The sequence below is a fragment of the Notothenia rossii genome (genome assembly GCF_949606895.1).
Source record: "Notothenia rossii genome assembly, chromosome: 10".
Taxonomy (NCBI): domain Eukaryota; kingdom Metazoa; phylum Chordata; class Actinopteri; order Perciformes; family Nototheniidae; genus Notothenia; species Notothenia rossii.
The window spans coordinates 61,937,395-61,954,894 of NC_136908.1; the positions used below are offsets into that span (position 1 = coordinate 61,937,395).

Consider the following 17,500-nt stretch of genomic DNA (forward strand, 5'->3'; position numbering starts at 1 on the left):
TCAGTGTGTAGTGTCTCTACTTTAAAGAGTCCTCTCCTGTTGATGTTCAGATGTATATCAGGATGCAGTGTCTCTACTTTAAAGAGTCCTCTCCTGCTGATGTTCAGGTGTATATCAGTATATAGTGTCTCTACATTGGTTACCTGGCCGGCTCTGTTGTGATTGGTCAACCGATAAGAGATGTCCCGCCCCTTAGCCTATCACGTACAATATGTTGGAACGCTAGCCAATAGAAGCACGAGTGGGAACTTTGGAATTTGAGCCTTTGCAGACCATTGACATGCACTAAAAACCTATATAACACACTTCAGGAAATAACACTTAATAACCACATTTGAAAGTATTACGAAAATAATGAAAACACACATTTCCACCCGTTGATTGACCTCGACAAAATGCCGTTTTACAAAAGTAATAACAACCATTTAAATACCAGATTGTGTCCCTAAATGCTGCCTTAGATGATCAAGCATGAATGTATTTTTGCAATACTTTGATTTTAGCCTCGACTGAAGAGACTGGGACAGAAATACCATAAAACATTCATAAGAGGGTTCAACATCTTCAGGGAACGAGCCACTTTCCAATTATGTGGAAAAGGAATGCTGGTTTTTATTTCCGTGGCATTTGGATGCTTTGGGCGTAATGCATCCGATTGTATTCTACACTTCACTTCTGTTGGACGTGATGTTCAGCACAGACACCGTTTTTTTCTATACTATATATTTTGTAAAGACACTTAAGCTACGCCACATGTTTTGCCTGATCTTTAGATTTCTACAAGAGAAGCTTCGACTAGTAATAGCCTCATTTACTCAGATAAATAAGCTTGTTTACGGGTGTTTCTCAAAGAGTCAATGCTGCTGTGTCACACAAATCAAAACACTTTAAAGACGCCCAATCCCTGCAGGGGGGGGACATGAATCACAGTTTTAAGGGGGACTAACGCAGGGTCAGACGTGAAAGGCGTAGTAATAGGAAAAATCGGCAAGCAAAACGGCTCTGAGAAGGGACGTGTGCAAACCTAATTATGATCCTCAGAGGATTAAATATGGCCGATTGTCACGCCTGCGATAAGGAGGCCTTCTGCTGCCGAGCCACTTAGAGAGAAGAGATGAACAGCAGTGTGTTTGGCAGCTTTAAACCAAAAGAGTGTGTGTGTGTGTGTGTGTGTGTGTGTGTGTGTGTGTGTGTGTGTGTGTGTGTGTGTGTGTGTGTGTGTGTGTGTGTGTGTGTGTGTGTGTGTGTGTGTGTGTGTGTGTGTGTGTGTGTGTGTGTGTGTGTGTGTGTGTGTGTGTGTGTGTGTGTGTGCGTGTGCGTCTGTGTGTCTGTGCGTGGCTGCATGTTGTTATTTGCCATCTGCTCACATCCTTTTATTTTGAAGCACTCATGCAGTACTTTAGTTAAATGTTGAGGTACTTGTACTTTACTTGAGTATTTCCATGTTATGCTACTGTGTACTTGTACTCCACTTCATGTATTTAATCCCTTTAGTTACTTCACAGATGTGGATGAATGATGTGAAATCTAATCAAGTGTTAAATCAGACTTTAGTTCCACCTGGAGTAAATCCACAAGCTACCCTGCAGTATACAAAGTCATTCAGACTAGCTGCATCTTTACCAGCTTTGAGAACACTTTCATGATCAATCATTATAAAACATATCATATATATTATTCTGAAATGGACCAATCTGCACAACGACTACTTTTACTGTCGCTACTTTCACTATATGTTGATGAGAATACTTTTCTACTTTTACTTGAGGAACATTTTGAATGCAGGACTTTTACTGTAACAGAGTATTCCTACACTCTGGTACTTCTACTTTTACTCAAGTACAAGATCTGAGTACTTCTACTTTTACTCAAGTACAAGATCTGAGTACTTCTACTTTTACTCAAGTACAAAATCTGAGTACTTCTACTTTTACTAAAGTACAACATCTGAATACTTCTACTTTTACTCAAGAACAAGATCTGAGTACTTCTACTTTTACTCAAGAACAAGATCTGAGTACTTCTACTTTTCTCAAGTACAAAATCTGAGTACTTCTACTTTTCTCAAGTACAAAATCTGAGTACTTCTACTTTTACTAAAGTACAAAATCTGAGTACTTCTACTTTTACTCAAGTACAAGATCTGAGTACTTCTACTATTACTCAAGTACAAGAGTATTTCTCCCACCTCTTGTCATTCCATCCACATATTTTCATCATGTTTAAACTTCCATATATCGCTTTTTTGGATCGTACTTACTCCCTGTGTGTGTGTGGCGTTCAGGTACCCTCCGTCCTCCAGGCAGACGTCCCATGAGGAGGGGAATGAGTGGTTGAGGTCTCACTCCACAGGGGGGCTTCAGGACACCGGCAGCCAATCACCTCTGTCCCCTCCTGGAGCCTCGTGCACCACGGGGAGATACCACTACTCCAACCTGCGTACGTCTGTCCGATACACTCAGCTGTTTGCTTTAAAGGTCACCTATTATGCATCCATGTCTCTCCTACATCAACATGTGTCCCCTCTTCTCCATGTCTCTTCTACATCAACATGTGTCCCCTCTTCTTCATGTCTCTTCTACATCAACATGTGTCCCCTCTTCTTCATGTCTCTTCTACATCAACATGTGTCCCCTCTTCTTCATGTCTCTTCATCAACATGTGTCCCCTCTTCTCCATGTCTCTTCTACATCAACATGTGTCCCCTCTTCTTCATGTCTCTTCTACATCAACATGTGTCCCCTCTTCTCCATGTCTCTTCTACATCAACATGTGTCCCCTCTTCTCCATGTCTCTTCTACATCAACATGTGTCCCCTCTTCTCCATGTCTCTTCTACATCAACATGTGTCCCCTCTTCTTCATGTCTCTTCTACATCAACATGTGTCCCCTCTTCTCCATGTCTCTTCTACATCAACATGTGTCCCCTCTTCTTCATGTCTCTTCTACATCAACATGTGTCCTCTCTTCTTCATGTCTCTTCTACATCAACATGTGTCCCCTCTTCTCCATGTCTCTTCTACATCAACATGTGTCACCTCTTCTTCATGTCTCTTCTACATCAACATGTGTCCCCTCTTCTTCATGTCTCTTCTACATCAACATGTGTCCCCTCTTCTCCATGTCTCCTCTACATCAACATGTGTCCCCTCTTCTCCATGTCTCTTCTACATCAACATGTGTCCCCTCTTCTTCATGTCTCTTCTACATCAACATGTGTCCCCTCTTCTCCATGTCTCCTCTACATCAACATGTGTCCCCTCTTCTCCATGTCTCTTCTACATCAACATGTGTCCCCTCTTCTTCATGTCTCTTCTACATCAACATGTGTCCCCTCTTCTCCATGTCTCTTCTACATCAACATGTGTCCCCTCTTCTTCATGTCTCTTCTACATCAACATGTGTCCCCTCTTCTTCATGTCTCTCCTACATCAACATGTGTCCCCTCTTCTCCATGTCTCTTCTACATCAACATGTGTCCCCTCTTCTTCATGTCTCTTCTACATCAACATGTGTCCCCTCTTCCTCATGTCTCTTCTACATCAACATGTGTCCCCTCTTCTTCATGTCTCTTCTACATCAACATGTGTCCCCTCTTCTCCATGTCTCTTCTACATCAACATGTGTCCCCTCTTCTTCATGTCTCTTCTACATTTTGCATAATAGGTGCTTTAATGTCTCTTATGTACATGGCCTTGTCTTTCTCTGCTGCTGCTGCAACGCAAACATGTCCCGAATTGGGATGAATAAAGTATATAATCTTATCTGTGTGTGTCCCCCCCCCCCCAGTGAGTCCCACTAACAGCAGCCAGTACACCCTGCCCCCCCCCAGCAGCAGCATGAGTCGCTCTAACAGCATCCCGGCCCACGAGTCCTTCGACCTGTACGGAGAGGACCACCCTCTGGGGGGCAGCAACACCTCTCTGGAGGACCGGCAGAGAGGCATCAGCCGCTCGGGGTCTTTCAGAGACAGCACGGACGAAGGTAACACACACTCTGACACACACTCTTTGAATGACCTGCGTTTCAAAGAGGACTTCCTCTTATTTTTAGTAAAGACTTCAGAGTTCACTCGTGGTCAGATTAACTAGAACTCAGAATGTGCACACATTGAGACATAAAAGCACAACTATCACTATGTACAAAATAACAGTCAATATCTTTGGGAAATGTACATTGTGTGAAGTGTCACATTTATATGTTGCTAATCCTTTTGTTTTGTCCCTCATTAATCTCCGTGTCTTCTTTCAGTCCACGGCTCTTCGTTGTCTCTGGTCTCCAGCACGTCTTCACTCTACTCTGCGGTGAGTCTCTCCACCGCTAAACCCTAAACTACTGCAGAATATAACAATGCCCACCAAACGCATCAGGGGGGATCAAACAGATAACACACACACACACACACACACACACACACACACACACACACACACACACACACACACACACATACCATGTATAAATCACTTCAGGGGACATTACATTGACTTACATGCACTTCCTGGAGACTTATCCTAACCTTAACCATAACCAACACATGCCTAACCCTAACCAAGTCTTCACCCTAAAATTAATGATTCCCCTCATGGGGACCTCCATTATGTCCCCATGAGGGAGGCGAGTCCCCACACGTGACTGTGTAAACAGATGTAGGTCCCCACAAGTATAGTAATGCTAGTCCACACATACCCCCCCCCCCCACACACACACACACACACACACACACACACACACACACACACACACACACACACACACACACACAAACAGTCCAAACCCATGTTGTATTTTTCAGTTTGCTGTCCCTGTCCTGCTTTGTAACTTGTCTTTTTATGTGATGCTGTTTCTTCTTGACTTAGTCACTCTCAATAAAATATAAAATAACTCCCACACAAAACCAAAGCAATGTAATGACTGTGTGATGACAAAGCGCTTTATCCAAATTAGTTTAAATCTCTTTTAGCAGATCTTCTCATGCTGTGTTTTTTAGTCAACTATTAGAAGATGCTTTATTGAACACATCGAGCCAAATGTCTATTTCGTTTTATTAATATTTGCTTCTTTTTGGCAGACGGAGGAGAAAGCCCACTCAGAGGTAAGCATGGGGATGGTGTGTGTCTGTCTGTCTGTCTGTCTGTCTGTCTGTCTGTCTGTCTGTCTGTCTGTCTGTCTGTCTGTCTGTCTGTCTGTCTGTCTGTCTGTCTGTCTGTCTGTCTGTCTGTCTGTCTGTCTCCCATTACATGTGTGTTTTGCTGCCCTTCAGGTGACTGTTGGCTGTGTGTGTGTGTGTGTGTGTGTGTGTGTGTGTGTGTGTGTGTGTGTGTGTGTGTGTGTGTGTGTGTGTGTGTGTGTGTGTGTGTGTGTGTGTGTGTGTGTGTGTGTGTGTGTGTGTGTGTGTGTGTGTGTGTGTGTGTGTGTGTGTGTGTGTGTGTGTGTGTGTGTGTGTGTGTGTGTGTGTGTGTGTGTGGCACTGTTTATTCAGCGAGAGTCTCTCCATGTCAATCAAAGCACAATGTTTTCTACTTTCATATCCTAACTAAGACAGGTGCCATACTCGTGAATTTGAGCTTGTTGTCATCCTTTACTCAGGCCTTTATTGTTCTTAAGAGTGTTGGCAATGAGAATCAGAAACCATAAGGACTTCATTGGCATATTCTGGGGGATTCTTATATCCTAAAAAGACAGGAAATATGTCGTAAACCAGATGTCCTTTTGCAAAATCTGATACTGGCAGCCATTTTGAACTCATCTTGAGTGTTTTGGTAAATGAACACATCTGGCACTGAGCTTGTTTTATCAGAAATGCTCTTTCACCCAGTCAGGATTACTTTCCTGAGTGTTAATTTTATTTTTGTTTTACTCTTCTCTTTTCAATCAAGGGCCAAACAGTCCAAAATTCCACGGTAATCCCCCACACTTCCCCCCAGTGTCTTCTCTTACTGCACATCACAGTTATCCACACGGAAGTTTTGAACCTCTTATTCATTCTTCTTCAGGAGTGTAAACTATATACCTGTTTTTCTCTTTATTTCCCGAACAGCAAATCAGAAAGCTTCGCCGCGAGCTGGACACCTCTCAGGAGAAGGTGGCGACCCTGACGTCTCAGCTGTCTGCCAACGTGAGTTTATTTGAAATATGGCTTATGAGCATAAAAACCTGCTGCTGGAACGCTTTTATTGGAAGCACAATATAAATCTTTAAGACGCCCACAAGTGTTTTTCTCTGTTTCTGAATTCCTTGTGTGTGATAAAATGAAGAGGGAGACGTTAGAAGTTATGAAGGATAGAGTAACGGCCCGTCCACGCTACAGCTTCGACTGCTTCAAAAACGGTTTCCAACGCGTCTGCCCATTCACCTTGAATGGGGTGACGTCACGTTGCCTCGCTTTTCACCGAACTGCATTGTGGGTAGCAGAGCGGAGCTTTCCTGGCGTTTCAGGCTGCAGAAGTTGAGCAATGTTCAACTTCTGAAGCTTCTGAAGCTTTCGGTGGAAGCGTCAGCCAATCTAATCATATGCCAGGACAAGCTCTAGCCAATCAAACCGCTGCTTGTGTGTCAGGGGCGGGAGATTCATGTGATTGGTTGTTGGTCGAGCTTCAGACACGCCCACCGGCAAGCTTTTTTTGAAGCTGTAGTGTGGACGGGCCGTTAGACTTGCTCACCTTAAAATGTTTTGATTGTAAATCTACCAAAGAGCTAAGGCATTGTGTTTGATATGTGCAGAGTACTCTCACTCTTATAGACAGGGACGTGCACAGACATTTGGAGGGGCTATTGCTCTAAACTGGAAAAAGCCCCCCCCCCCCTGATAACAAACACAAGACCTTTTGAAAATGTTAACTTGTTTTTAATGTAAAAGACACCAAACGATGATTACGTCAACTAAATTGAACAGTCATTCACATCTCATAACAAAATAAGCTAAGGCGACTACTTGCATTCGGTAACTTGATTTAAAAAATGAAAACCAGGGACATTCTTTGTTTTGCTGTCCATATCTCATTAAAATATCTAATGTTAGTAACTATTAAAGACAACATGGGGACAATTATGTTCTAATGTAGTTTGACCAGACCATTGTAACTGCTGTGCAGACATACCGATAAAATAGGGCCTCTAACTAATTACCTTAAATAAAATCACTAATTAATGAAACCAGTTCAATACGAATTATTATTATTCTTATCATACTTTATGAGCGCAGTAACGGTAAGGTATCTAATTACTTATTTATTTAGTATTCCATAACTTAGTAACAGAGATGGTCAAATTAAAGTAGAGACATGGCAGAAATCCTACAATGAAGCGGGACATTGAACTGTTCACCCGTGGGAGGGCGATCAAGAAAAGAGAGCGAGCGTTGAGGGAGTTTACAGATGAAAAGACACAGAAAGACAAAAGCACAAAAACAGCAAGTAGGCTATATTTAGGTGTTTTTTTGTAAATAACCGACGGTATCAAGAGGAAGTAAAGTCCCCTGGTTTGTCCCTTACGGCCCGTCCACACAGCGGCGTGCGTTGACGCTTCACCATTCACTTTGAATGGGGTGACGTCACTTTTCGCCGAACTGCATTGTGGGAGGCAACCTGGAGCGTTGCTGGCGTTGCTCGCTGCAAAAGTTGAGCAATGTTCAACTTTTGACGCCTCGGCAGAAGCGTCAGCCAATCGAATCATATGCCAGTACAAGCTCTAGCCAATCAAACTGCAGCTTGTGTGTCAGGGGCGGGAGATTCATGTGATTGGTTGTTGGTCGAGTTTCAGACACGCCCACCGGCAAGCGTCAACGCACGCCGCTGTGTGGACGGGCCGTTATACCCTAACTGCCGTGAGACAACTCAAAATCAAGTTTCCAAAATCCGACACTGAGGTGGTCTTTAACGCACCGGCAGATGACAGCGCTGACAAAGTGTGTTTCCCGCAGCGAGACGCTACAATACTAATTGTGGGCTCATCATGTTGATTCGGCCACAACAGAAAAACAAACTCGCTCTCTCCAGAGGGGCAGGTCAGCCAAAAAGGGGCTGTTGCCCGGGCAACATTAGCCCGTACCTATGCACGTCGCTGCTTATAGACAAAGGTAGAATTACACACATGTACGAACCGCACCTATACAGATCTGTAGCGGAGAGGTGTAAGAGCAGGGGGGGGTCTCCAATGGTGGGTTTTAACAAGTCAGCTTATGAGCATAAAAGGCTGCTGCTGGAACGCTTTTATTGGAAGCACTTGGAGGAATATAAATATTCAAGATGCCCACAAGTGTTTTTCTCTGTCTTTGAAGCCGCTGTGTGTGTGTGTGTGTGTGTGTGTGTGTGTGTGTGTGTGTGTGTGTGTGTGTGTGTGTGTGTGTGTGTGTGTGTGTGTGTGTGTGTGTGTGTGTGTGTGTGTGTGTGTGTGTGTGTGTGTGTGTGTGTGTGTGTGTGTGTGTGTGTGTGTGTGTGTGTGTGTGTGTGTGTGTGTCTTCCGTGTGTTTGTGTATCTGCTGCACAGAGAAGATCGTCTCTTTGCCTTTGTGTCGTCCGCTGGGATTTCATCGAGAGAATAAGCTGCTACCAAATACAAGCATGCAGGGAAAATCAAATGGAGAAAGAGTCAGGGAGATGAGGATAAGTGAAGCTCGACTCAAGAGTGCCCTGCGTGGGTGAGAGCGATGCAGAGAGACCCTCGACCCCCAGACAGAGCTGTGGTAAATCTCATGAGTCTGAACCCAGAGAGTACACACATCCTTTGATACTCGTGTTTAAAAATACTCTGGTGAAAGTAGAAGTACTGACTAAACTTCTTCACTCAAGTCAAAGTAAAGAGGCTTTGAAATGTACTTCAGTAAAAAGTACCCATAACTAGCAGCTGTTTTAAAGAGTACCTGACCTCCCTTTATATTAATAGAACAATAATGTCATTGTTAGCTAATGAATGTTTCCATGCTGAACAACGGCAACATGACAACGTTTTCATTGGTCCCTCTTCTTTAGAGAAGACCAGGAAATGATGGATACACGGATCGTGTTCAAATCAATAGGCACGCAATGACTCTAAAGAATAATGATCACGCCACCAAACACACATTCAGACTAAAGGAACCAGCCTGTTTGGAAAATGAGAGAAGTAGAAAGTACAGGTATTTGAGTTCAACATGTGAGAAGTAGAAAGTACAGGTATTTGTGTTCAACATGTAAGAAGTAGAAAGTACAGGTATTTGTGTTCAACATGTAAGAAGTAGAAAGTACAGGTATTTGTGTTCAACATGTAAGAAGTAGAAAGTACAGGTATTTGAGTTCAACATGTAAGAAGTAGAAAGTACAGGTATTTGAGTTCAACATGTGAGAAGTAGAAAGTACAGGTATTTGAGTTCAACATGTAAGAAGTAGAAAGTACAGGTATTTGAGTTCAACATGTGAGAAGTAGAAAGTACAGGTATTTGTGTTCAACATGTAAGAAGTAGAAAGTACAGGTATTTGAGTTCAACATGTGAGAAGTAGAAAGTACAGGTATTTGTGTTCAACATGTAAGAAGTAGAAAGTACAGGTATTTGGGTTCAACATGTAAGAAGTAGAAAGTACAGGTATTTGTGTTCAACATGTAAGAAGTAGAAAGTACAGGTATTTGAGTTCAACATGTGAGAAGTAGAAAGTACAGGTATTTGTGTTCAACATGTAAGAAGTAGAAAGTACAGGTATTTGGGTTTAACATGTAAGAAGTAGAAAGTACAGGTATTTGTGTTCAACATGTAAGAAGTAGAAAGTACAGGTATTTGTGTTCAACATTTAAGAAGTAGAAAGTACAGGTATTTGAGTTCAACATGTAAGAAGTAGAAAGTACAGGTATTTGTGTTCAACATGTAAGAAGTAGAAAGTACAGGTATTTGTGTTCAACATGTAAGAAGTAGAAAGTACAGGTATTTGTGTTCAACATGTAAGAAGTAGAAAGTACAGGTATTTGTGTTCAACATGTAAGAAGTAGAAAGTACAGGTATTTGTGTTCAACATGTAAGAAGTAGAAAGTACAGGTATTTGTGTTCAACATGTAAGAAGTAGAAAGTACAGGTATTTGGGTTCAACATGTAAGAAGTAAAAGTAAAAACTCGTCAGAAAAATAAGTAGTGGAGTAAAGTATTGATACCAGACACAACGAAGTATTTGTACTCCACTACTTTCCACCTCTGTCTGACTCCACTCAACCCCCTAAAAACCCTCAACGCCTACGACTGATGAGCATGCCGGCTCCGGTCTGATGCTTTGTTCTCAGAGCTGAAACTGAAGGTGAAACTTCAGGAAACTTGATCAAATGAAGAGGGAGACGTTAGAAGTTATGAAGGATAGAGTAAGATAACTTCTGTTCTGCTTAGCTCACCTTCAAATGTGCAAGGCCTTGTTCTTTTATGCTGCTGCAACGCAAACATTTTTGAACGTTGTTGAAACGGAGCTCACAGCAGGAACAGTTGGTGTTTCTAAAGGTCACTGTAAGACCTTTGCTTTGCAGCCGGAGACACAGTGTGTGTGTGTGTGTGTGTGTGTGTGTGTGTGTGTGTGTGTGTGTGTGTGTGTGTTTGTGTGTGTGTGTGTGTGTGTGTGTGTGTGTGTGTGTGTGTGTGTGTGTGTGTGTGTGTGTGTGTGTGTGTGTGTGTGTGTGTGTGTGTGTGTGTGTGTGTGTGTGTGTGTGTGTGTGTGTGTGTGTGTGTGTGTGTGTGTGTGTGTGTTCTGCCTGGGCACACTGCCCACATCTCCGTGACACACCAGGTCTGACAGGTGACTCAGGGTCTCTGGCTAAGGATGGGAGGATGAGCTGGATGCACACACACACACACACACACACACACACACACACACACACACACACACACACACACACACACACACACACACACACACACACACACACACACACACACACACACACACACACACACACACACACACACACACATTTCACAGATTTGCACAAGGACACATAACCAGGAACATAAGGCCTCAGCAGCCATTCAGAGACAAAAATAGACTGGAAAAACACATGCACGGCCACTCCAGACACACACACACACACACACATACACACACACACACACACACACACACACACACACACAAACACACACACACCTGAGGTTCAGCAGAGCAGGTGGAAAAACTTCTTCCCTCTTCAAATGTGTCACCTCTGCAGCTTCAGGTGACTCATGACGCCAGGGAGTGTCAAGAAAAAGGTTTCTCAAACATTTGGGAACATGTATATCTAACCTTTTTTTCTTTAAATCCGTTTAAAAATATATATATATATATATGTTTGTCTTTTCTTGACATAAGACTTCTGTGTCTTTCCTACCTGAAATGTTTCTCTTTAAACGTTCCTTAAAGAGGCTGTAAGTTTCCTTTGTGTTTCCATAGTGCTGTCCGTGCGGGGGTTGGAATGTTTCCTGCATGCTGGGGCCTGTATTCAGGCTCCATAGCTCAGGGGTTAGAGCACTGGTCTCGTAAACCAGGGGTCGCGAGTTCGATTCCCGCTGGGGCCTTGATGATATTTATATATAAATGGATAACCATGTTATTCTAAGATCACACCTGAACATACAATACTAAAGAAACACTATTGACGGCAATAAGGTGCAACTGTAAAGCTATAAAAAGGTCTCCATACAAACTCCCTATTCTGATCATGTATGGTGAAATGAAAGGGCTGTGCGTTGTATTTTTTTTACTAGATATAAGTAGTTTATATTTCGCCTCTTCACAATAACAGCCTTCAGATTTGAAAAAACGAACTTTTGCTCGTTTGTCTTGTTTGACTTAAAAGAAACCTGACTTCTCTTACCAGAAAAACCACGCTTAACTTCTCTGTCAATGATTTTTCTTCTAGCTAGCATTCTCTTTTCTCACGAATATTCAGAATCAGAAATTCTTTATTAGTCCCAAAGCGGGGAGATTTACAGCAAAAGTGACGTAGCACAATTATAAAGTAGTTTACATAGAATGAAACCCCTCTGTAATGGTCTCACATGCAGAGACATGTGTTCTCTGCTTTTAACCCATCCTAGTGTCTAGTACTAGGAACAGTGGGCAGCTAGTGTACAGCGCCCAGGGAGCCATGGGAGTAAGAGGGGAAGGGGGTTGTCCGGTGCCTTGCTCAAGGGCACCACGGCAAGGCAGGAGGTGAACTGGGACCTCTCCAAGTAGCAGTCCACACTCCATATTTAGGTCTGTTAGGGGACTTGAACCGGCGACCCTACGGCTCACAGTCAAAGCCCCTACTGACTGAGCCACTGCTGGACATAAGTATTTATCCATGGCTAAAAAGCATAGCAGAGTAACAGCAGAATATTGATTAATACAAATATTATCAATCTTTGATAATCAAAATGCATCTTTTTGGGTCAGCTGTTTGTGTTTTGATGCATTCTGATGATCTGCATGTCTCTCTGTGTGTCCGCAGGCTCACCTGGTGGCAGCCTTCGAGAACAGTCTGAGCAACATGACCTGCCGCCTGCAGAGCCTCACCAATACGGCCGAGCAGAAGGTACCACGGCTCAGGAATATACATCTGAAATGTGTTAAATATACGCTGTGTGTGTGGACTCCATGGACGAGGGATTAGAATAGAATCCTTTATTGTCATTATACAGGTACAATGACATGAGTAGAGCTACTGTAGCTATTGTAAAAAAATACATTAAAACAAACGAGAGATGTACAACAATCAGGAGAGGACGACATACACACAACAAGCAGTCATACTTCAATATACAGATGAAGTTATTAAAGTGCAGGAATATATCGGTTACAGGGAGGAGCAGGGATCAGAAACAGGGACCGGTTGTGTAAAGGTTGTGGATTAAAGGGTATATTTGACATTGATGTTCAGTTCCTGACATTTAAACATATACAATGGCTGATCACCACTTTCATTGAATTTTGGATGATTTAGTCAACTTTGTAACACCCATGGTGTTCCCGGTCAAACATGACCTCCATAAAGAAAAGGAATTAGTAACCATCGGGATCAGATAAAACACACACACACACACACACACACACACACACACACACACACAAACACACACACACACACACAAACACACACATCCCCCCCCCCACACACACACACACACAAACACACACATCCCCCCCACACAAACACACACACACACACACACACACACACACACACATACATGTTAAGCACATCCAAGTGCAGAAACACAGCCAGCAGTCACCTGAAGGGCAGCAAAACACAGACAGACAGACAGACAGACAGACAGACAGACAGACAGACAGACAGACAGACAGACAGACAGACAGACAGACAGACAGACAGACAGACAGACAGACAGACACACACACACACACACACACACAGACAGACAGACAGACAGACAGACAGACAGACAGACAGACAGACAGACAGACAGACAGACAGACAGACAGACAGACAGACAGACAGACAGACAGACAGACAGACACACACACACAGACACACACACACACACACACACACACACACACACAAACACACACACACACACACACACAGACAGACAGACAGACAGACAGACAGACAGACAGACAGACAGACAGACAGACAGACAGACAGACACACACCATCCCCATGCTTACCTCTGAGTGGGCTTTCTCCTCCGTCTGCAAAAAAGAAGCAAATATGAATAAAACGAAATAGACATTTGGCTCGATGTGTTCAATAAAGCATCTTCTAATAGTTGAATACAAAACACAGAATGAGAAGATCTGCCAAAACAGATTTAAACTAATTTGGATAAAGCGCTTAGTCATCACCCATTCATTACATTACTTTGATTTTGTGTGGGAGTTATTTTTTATTTTATTGAGAGTGACTAAGTCAAGACGAAACAGCATCACATGAAAAGACACACATACTCTAGATGTGCCCCCCCCCCCTTATGTGCCCATCCCCCCTCATGGATCACACCTGGCACACCAACACATGTGCAGTGTCTGTTCTTTGTATATTAACTGCTGTGTTTCATGTGTACCAGGAGTCTGATACAATATGTACAGTTTGAAAGGGTGTTAAATGAAATAAGGAGATGATTAATGGTTTTTGTGTTAATGTAATAGCAGTTAAAACAGGACTGGCTCGAACACCAAAGTAAGGGGGGGGGGAACGAAGACAATGGGAGGGTTAAAACCAGAGAGTTCTCCAGAAATCCTCAAGAATTCACATTGTATGACGGACAGGACGTCGAATGCAGGAGCAATATGTCCCTATCACGGACGATGCATATATCCTCTGTTCAAAATGAGCTCTTTAGTAACCCTCTGTAGATTAACTCAGAGTGGGATTTGGTGGAATCTCTTGGTTAACACTAGAACCGCCAGAGGTCGCTGTATACCTAAAACCGCCAACGGGTAAAATGTACCCGCTATAGATTTTCAAGGTAGAATGTTCTTTTATTTATCATACAGAACAGTGAGTTTTGATCGCACAGGGATGAAACTTATACCAACAGAATCTGTGGACTCTCAGTTTTCCATATGATATAGTTTGTGCAGATAGCATGAAGTTTAAAATATCGCTAAGAGTGCTGATATAAACGCTTGGTGTTAGACTTTTGTTTTGTTTAGGTACAAATCTCTCAATCTCTCTCTATCTATCTATAACTATCTATCGATCTATCTGTAATGTTCTGTTCTATGGACATATTGTCTACATAAACAGACGACGCGGACTACTTCTCTCATTCCGAGTGTCCATCTTTATTCAACTGGCACGTAACCTGCACACATGCATTACGTCCTCAACGTGAGCTCAGTCATCCAAGATCTTGTATTCTCCAAGATGTTACACTATCTATAACTATCTATCTATCTATCTCTTTCTCTATCTATCAATATATCTATCTCTCTCTCTCTCTCTCTCTCAATCTATCTCTCTATCTATAAGGAACCGCAGTAGACAAAAGGCGTTGCTATAGCAACACGTCATGTTTACGCTGCATTTTCTATGAGGTAAATATTACCCGCTGGCGGATATAGGTATAAATGGCGTTTTTTTTGGCGATTTTTTCAATCTGACTTCCTATTGACAATTGTTAACAACAGAGGGTGCTACGTAACACACTTTCAGGAAAAGTCACGGACTGGGAGACTTTAATATGTTATTGAACAAAAGTTACATACAAAAAGAAAACACCTGCGGGTAAAATGTACCCGTTGGCGGTTCTAGTGTTAAACAAGGCCTTACCTAACTTTTAATTAAAGTGGAGTCTGCTGTGCTTTGGGCATGGCATTACAGGAAAGTCCTTTTATCTGATTGTGTTGAGAGACTTCCTCAAAATAACACTCTCCTCTTCATCTTCGTCCCGTCCACTGAAAGCCGAGCCAAAGCCAGATTTAGGAACACATTGGGCCAAAGGAAGACATGTTTCCGTGCGTCATCCTTTGCTTATCCTTCTCTCTCTGCAGGAGACGGAGCTGGTGGAGCTGAGGGAGACGATCGAGTGTCTGAAGACCCAGAACACTGACGCTCAGACGGCCATCCAGGTGGCGCTCAACGGACCGGACCACCTGCACAAAGGTAGGCAGGAAACAGCAGGGAGGCTGGAACAAACTCTCCTAAAGTCCTGATTGTTTGAGGAGGCCTGAGACAACTTAGTGTTTCACCATTTGATTAGAAACAACCTGTTGCTGATGCTGTTCAGCGTCTTTCAGTTTGTTTACACTCAGTAGGTATAGGTGTTTGAACACTGGCCTCGTTCATGTCTCTTCTACATCAACATGTGTCCCCTCTTCTTCATGTCTCTTCTACATCAACATGTGTCCCCTCTTCTCCATGTCTCTTCTACATCAACATGTGTCCCCTCTTCTCCATGTCTCTTCTACATCAACATGTGTCCCCTCTTCTCCATGTCTCTTCTACATCAACATGTGTCCCCTCTTCCTCATGTCTCTTCTACATCAACATGTGTCCCCTCTTCTTCATGTCTCTTCTACATCAACATGTGTCCCCTCTTCTCCATGTCTCTTCTACATCAACATGTGTCCCCTCTTCTCCATGTCTCTTCTACATCAACATGTGTCCCCTCTTCCTCATGTCTCTTCTACATCAACATGTGTCCCCTCTTCTTCATGTCTCTTCTACATCAACATGTGTCCCCTCTTCTCCATGTCTCTTCTACATCAACATGTGTCCCCTCTTCTTCGTGTCTCTTCTACATCAACATGTGTCCCCTCTTCTTCATGTCTCTTCTACATCAACATGTGTCCCCTCTTCTCCATGTCTCTTCTACATCAACATGTGTCCCCTCTTCTTCGTGTCTCTTCTACATCAACATGTGTCCCCTCTTCTCCATGTCTCTTCTACATCAACATGTGTCCCCTCTTCTCCATGTCTCTTCTACATCAACATGTGTCCCCTCTTCTTCATGTCTCTTCTACATCAACATGTGTCCCCTCTTCTCCATGTCTCTTCTACATCAACATGTGTCCCCTCTTCTTCATGTCTCTTCTACATCAACATGTGTCCCCTCTTCTTCATGTCTCTTCTACATCAACATGTGTCCCCTCTTCTTCATGTCTCTTCTACATCAACATGTGTCCCCTCTTCTTCATGTCTCTTCTACATCAACATGTGTCCCCTCTTCTTCATGTCTCTTCTACATCAACATGTGTCGTCTCTTCTTAATGTCTCTTCCACATCAACATGTGTCCCCTATTCTTCATGTCTCTTCTTCATCAACATGTGTCCCCTCTTCTTCATGTCTCTTCTACATCAACATGTGTCCCCTCTTCTTCATGTCTCTTCTACATCAACATGTGTCCCCTCTGTGGAAAGAGACTCTGAAAGTTTCAGGAACAAAGATTCTCTCTCTTTTTGATCCATTTCTATAAAAACCTGTCTGAAAATGAGCTGATCAGATTTTGGCCACTTTATGATGTCATAACGATGTGTTGTCTTGTGTAACCATTAGCCAATCAGCAACCAAGGTAACCCCCCCCCCCCCCCCTTATCACCTGAATCTCCTTCTAGAGCTCAATTGAGTTCTTTGTAACCAAATCTCTCTCAGAGGGCCGTGGGGAGGGGCTCCTTATTTTCATCTGAAGTAACAGACAGAATCAGCACTTTAGAAACAGGGCTGAAACAGAGGGGATTATGGGTAATGCTGCAATGTTCTGTTTGGTGTTTCAGCCAATCAGAGACAGGCTCTGGATATATCTGAGAGCTGTAATATATTGATGAACAGGATAATAGGGGGCCTTTAAAGTGTGTGAGGAATGGAATATCAACAGAGGGTTGTGTCCTTGTTTTCCAGACCTGCGGATCAGACGGCAGCACTCTTCAGAGAGCATGTCGAGCATCAACAGCGCCGCGAGTCACTCCAGCATGGGCAGCCTGGGGAAGGACGCCGAGGACAAGAAGAAGAAGAAGAAGAGCTGGGTAGGTGGAGGGGGACTTCACAAAATCTGCATCGGAGGGTTGAGTACTTATCGGGGGACGCACGTGGGTTTAGTTTGCTTGTTGCTAGGGACTCTGGCAGCAT

The 17,500-nt window shown here is 43.2% G+C and overlaps 1 protein-coding gene across 1 annotated transcript in view; it reads left to right on the top strand.

Annotated features, from left to right (window-relative positions):
* The window catches only part of nav3 (neuron navigator 3), a 228,920-nt gene that overhangs the window by 185,454 nt on the left and 25,966 nt on the right, over positions 1 to 17,500 (top strand). Inside the window, exons 17-25 of the mRNA XM_079655695.1 lie at positions 2,285 to 2,439; positions 3,790 to 3,984; positions 4,252 to 4,304; positions 5,072 to 5,095; positions 5,880 to 5,903; positions 6,041 to 6,118; positions 12,418 to 12,501; positions 15,426 to 15,537; positions 17,273 to 17,397. Coding sequence (XP_079511821.1) covers positions 2,285 to 2,439; positions 3,790 to 3,984; positions 4,252 to 4,304; positions 5,072 to 5,095; positions 5,880 to 5,903; positions 6,041 to 6,118; positions 12,418 to 12,501; positions 15,426 to 15,537; positions 17,273 to 17,397 — 850 coding nt within the window. The remainder of the gene's footprint in view (positions 1 to 2,284; positions 2,440 to 3,789; positions 3,985 to 4,251; positions 4,305 to 5,071; positions 5,096 to 5,879; positions 5,904 to 6,040; positions 6,119 to 12,417; positions 12,502 to 15,425; positions 15,538 to 17,272; positions 17,398 to 17,500) is intronic.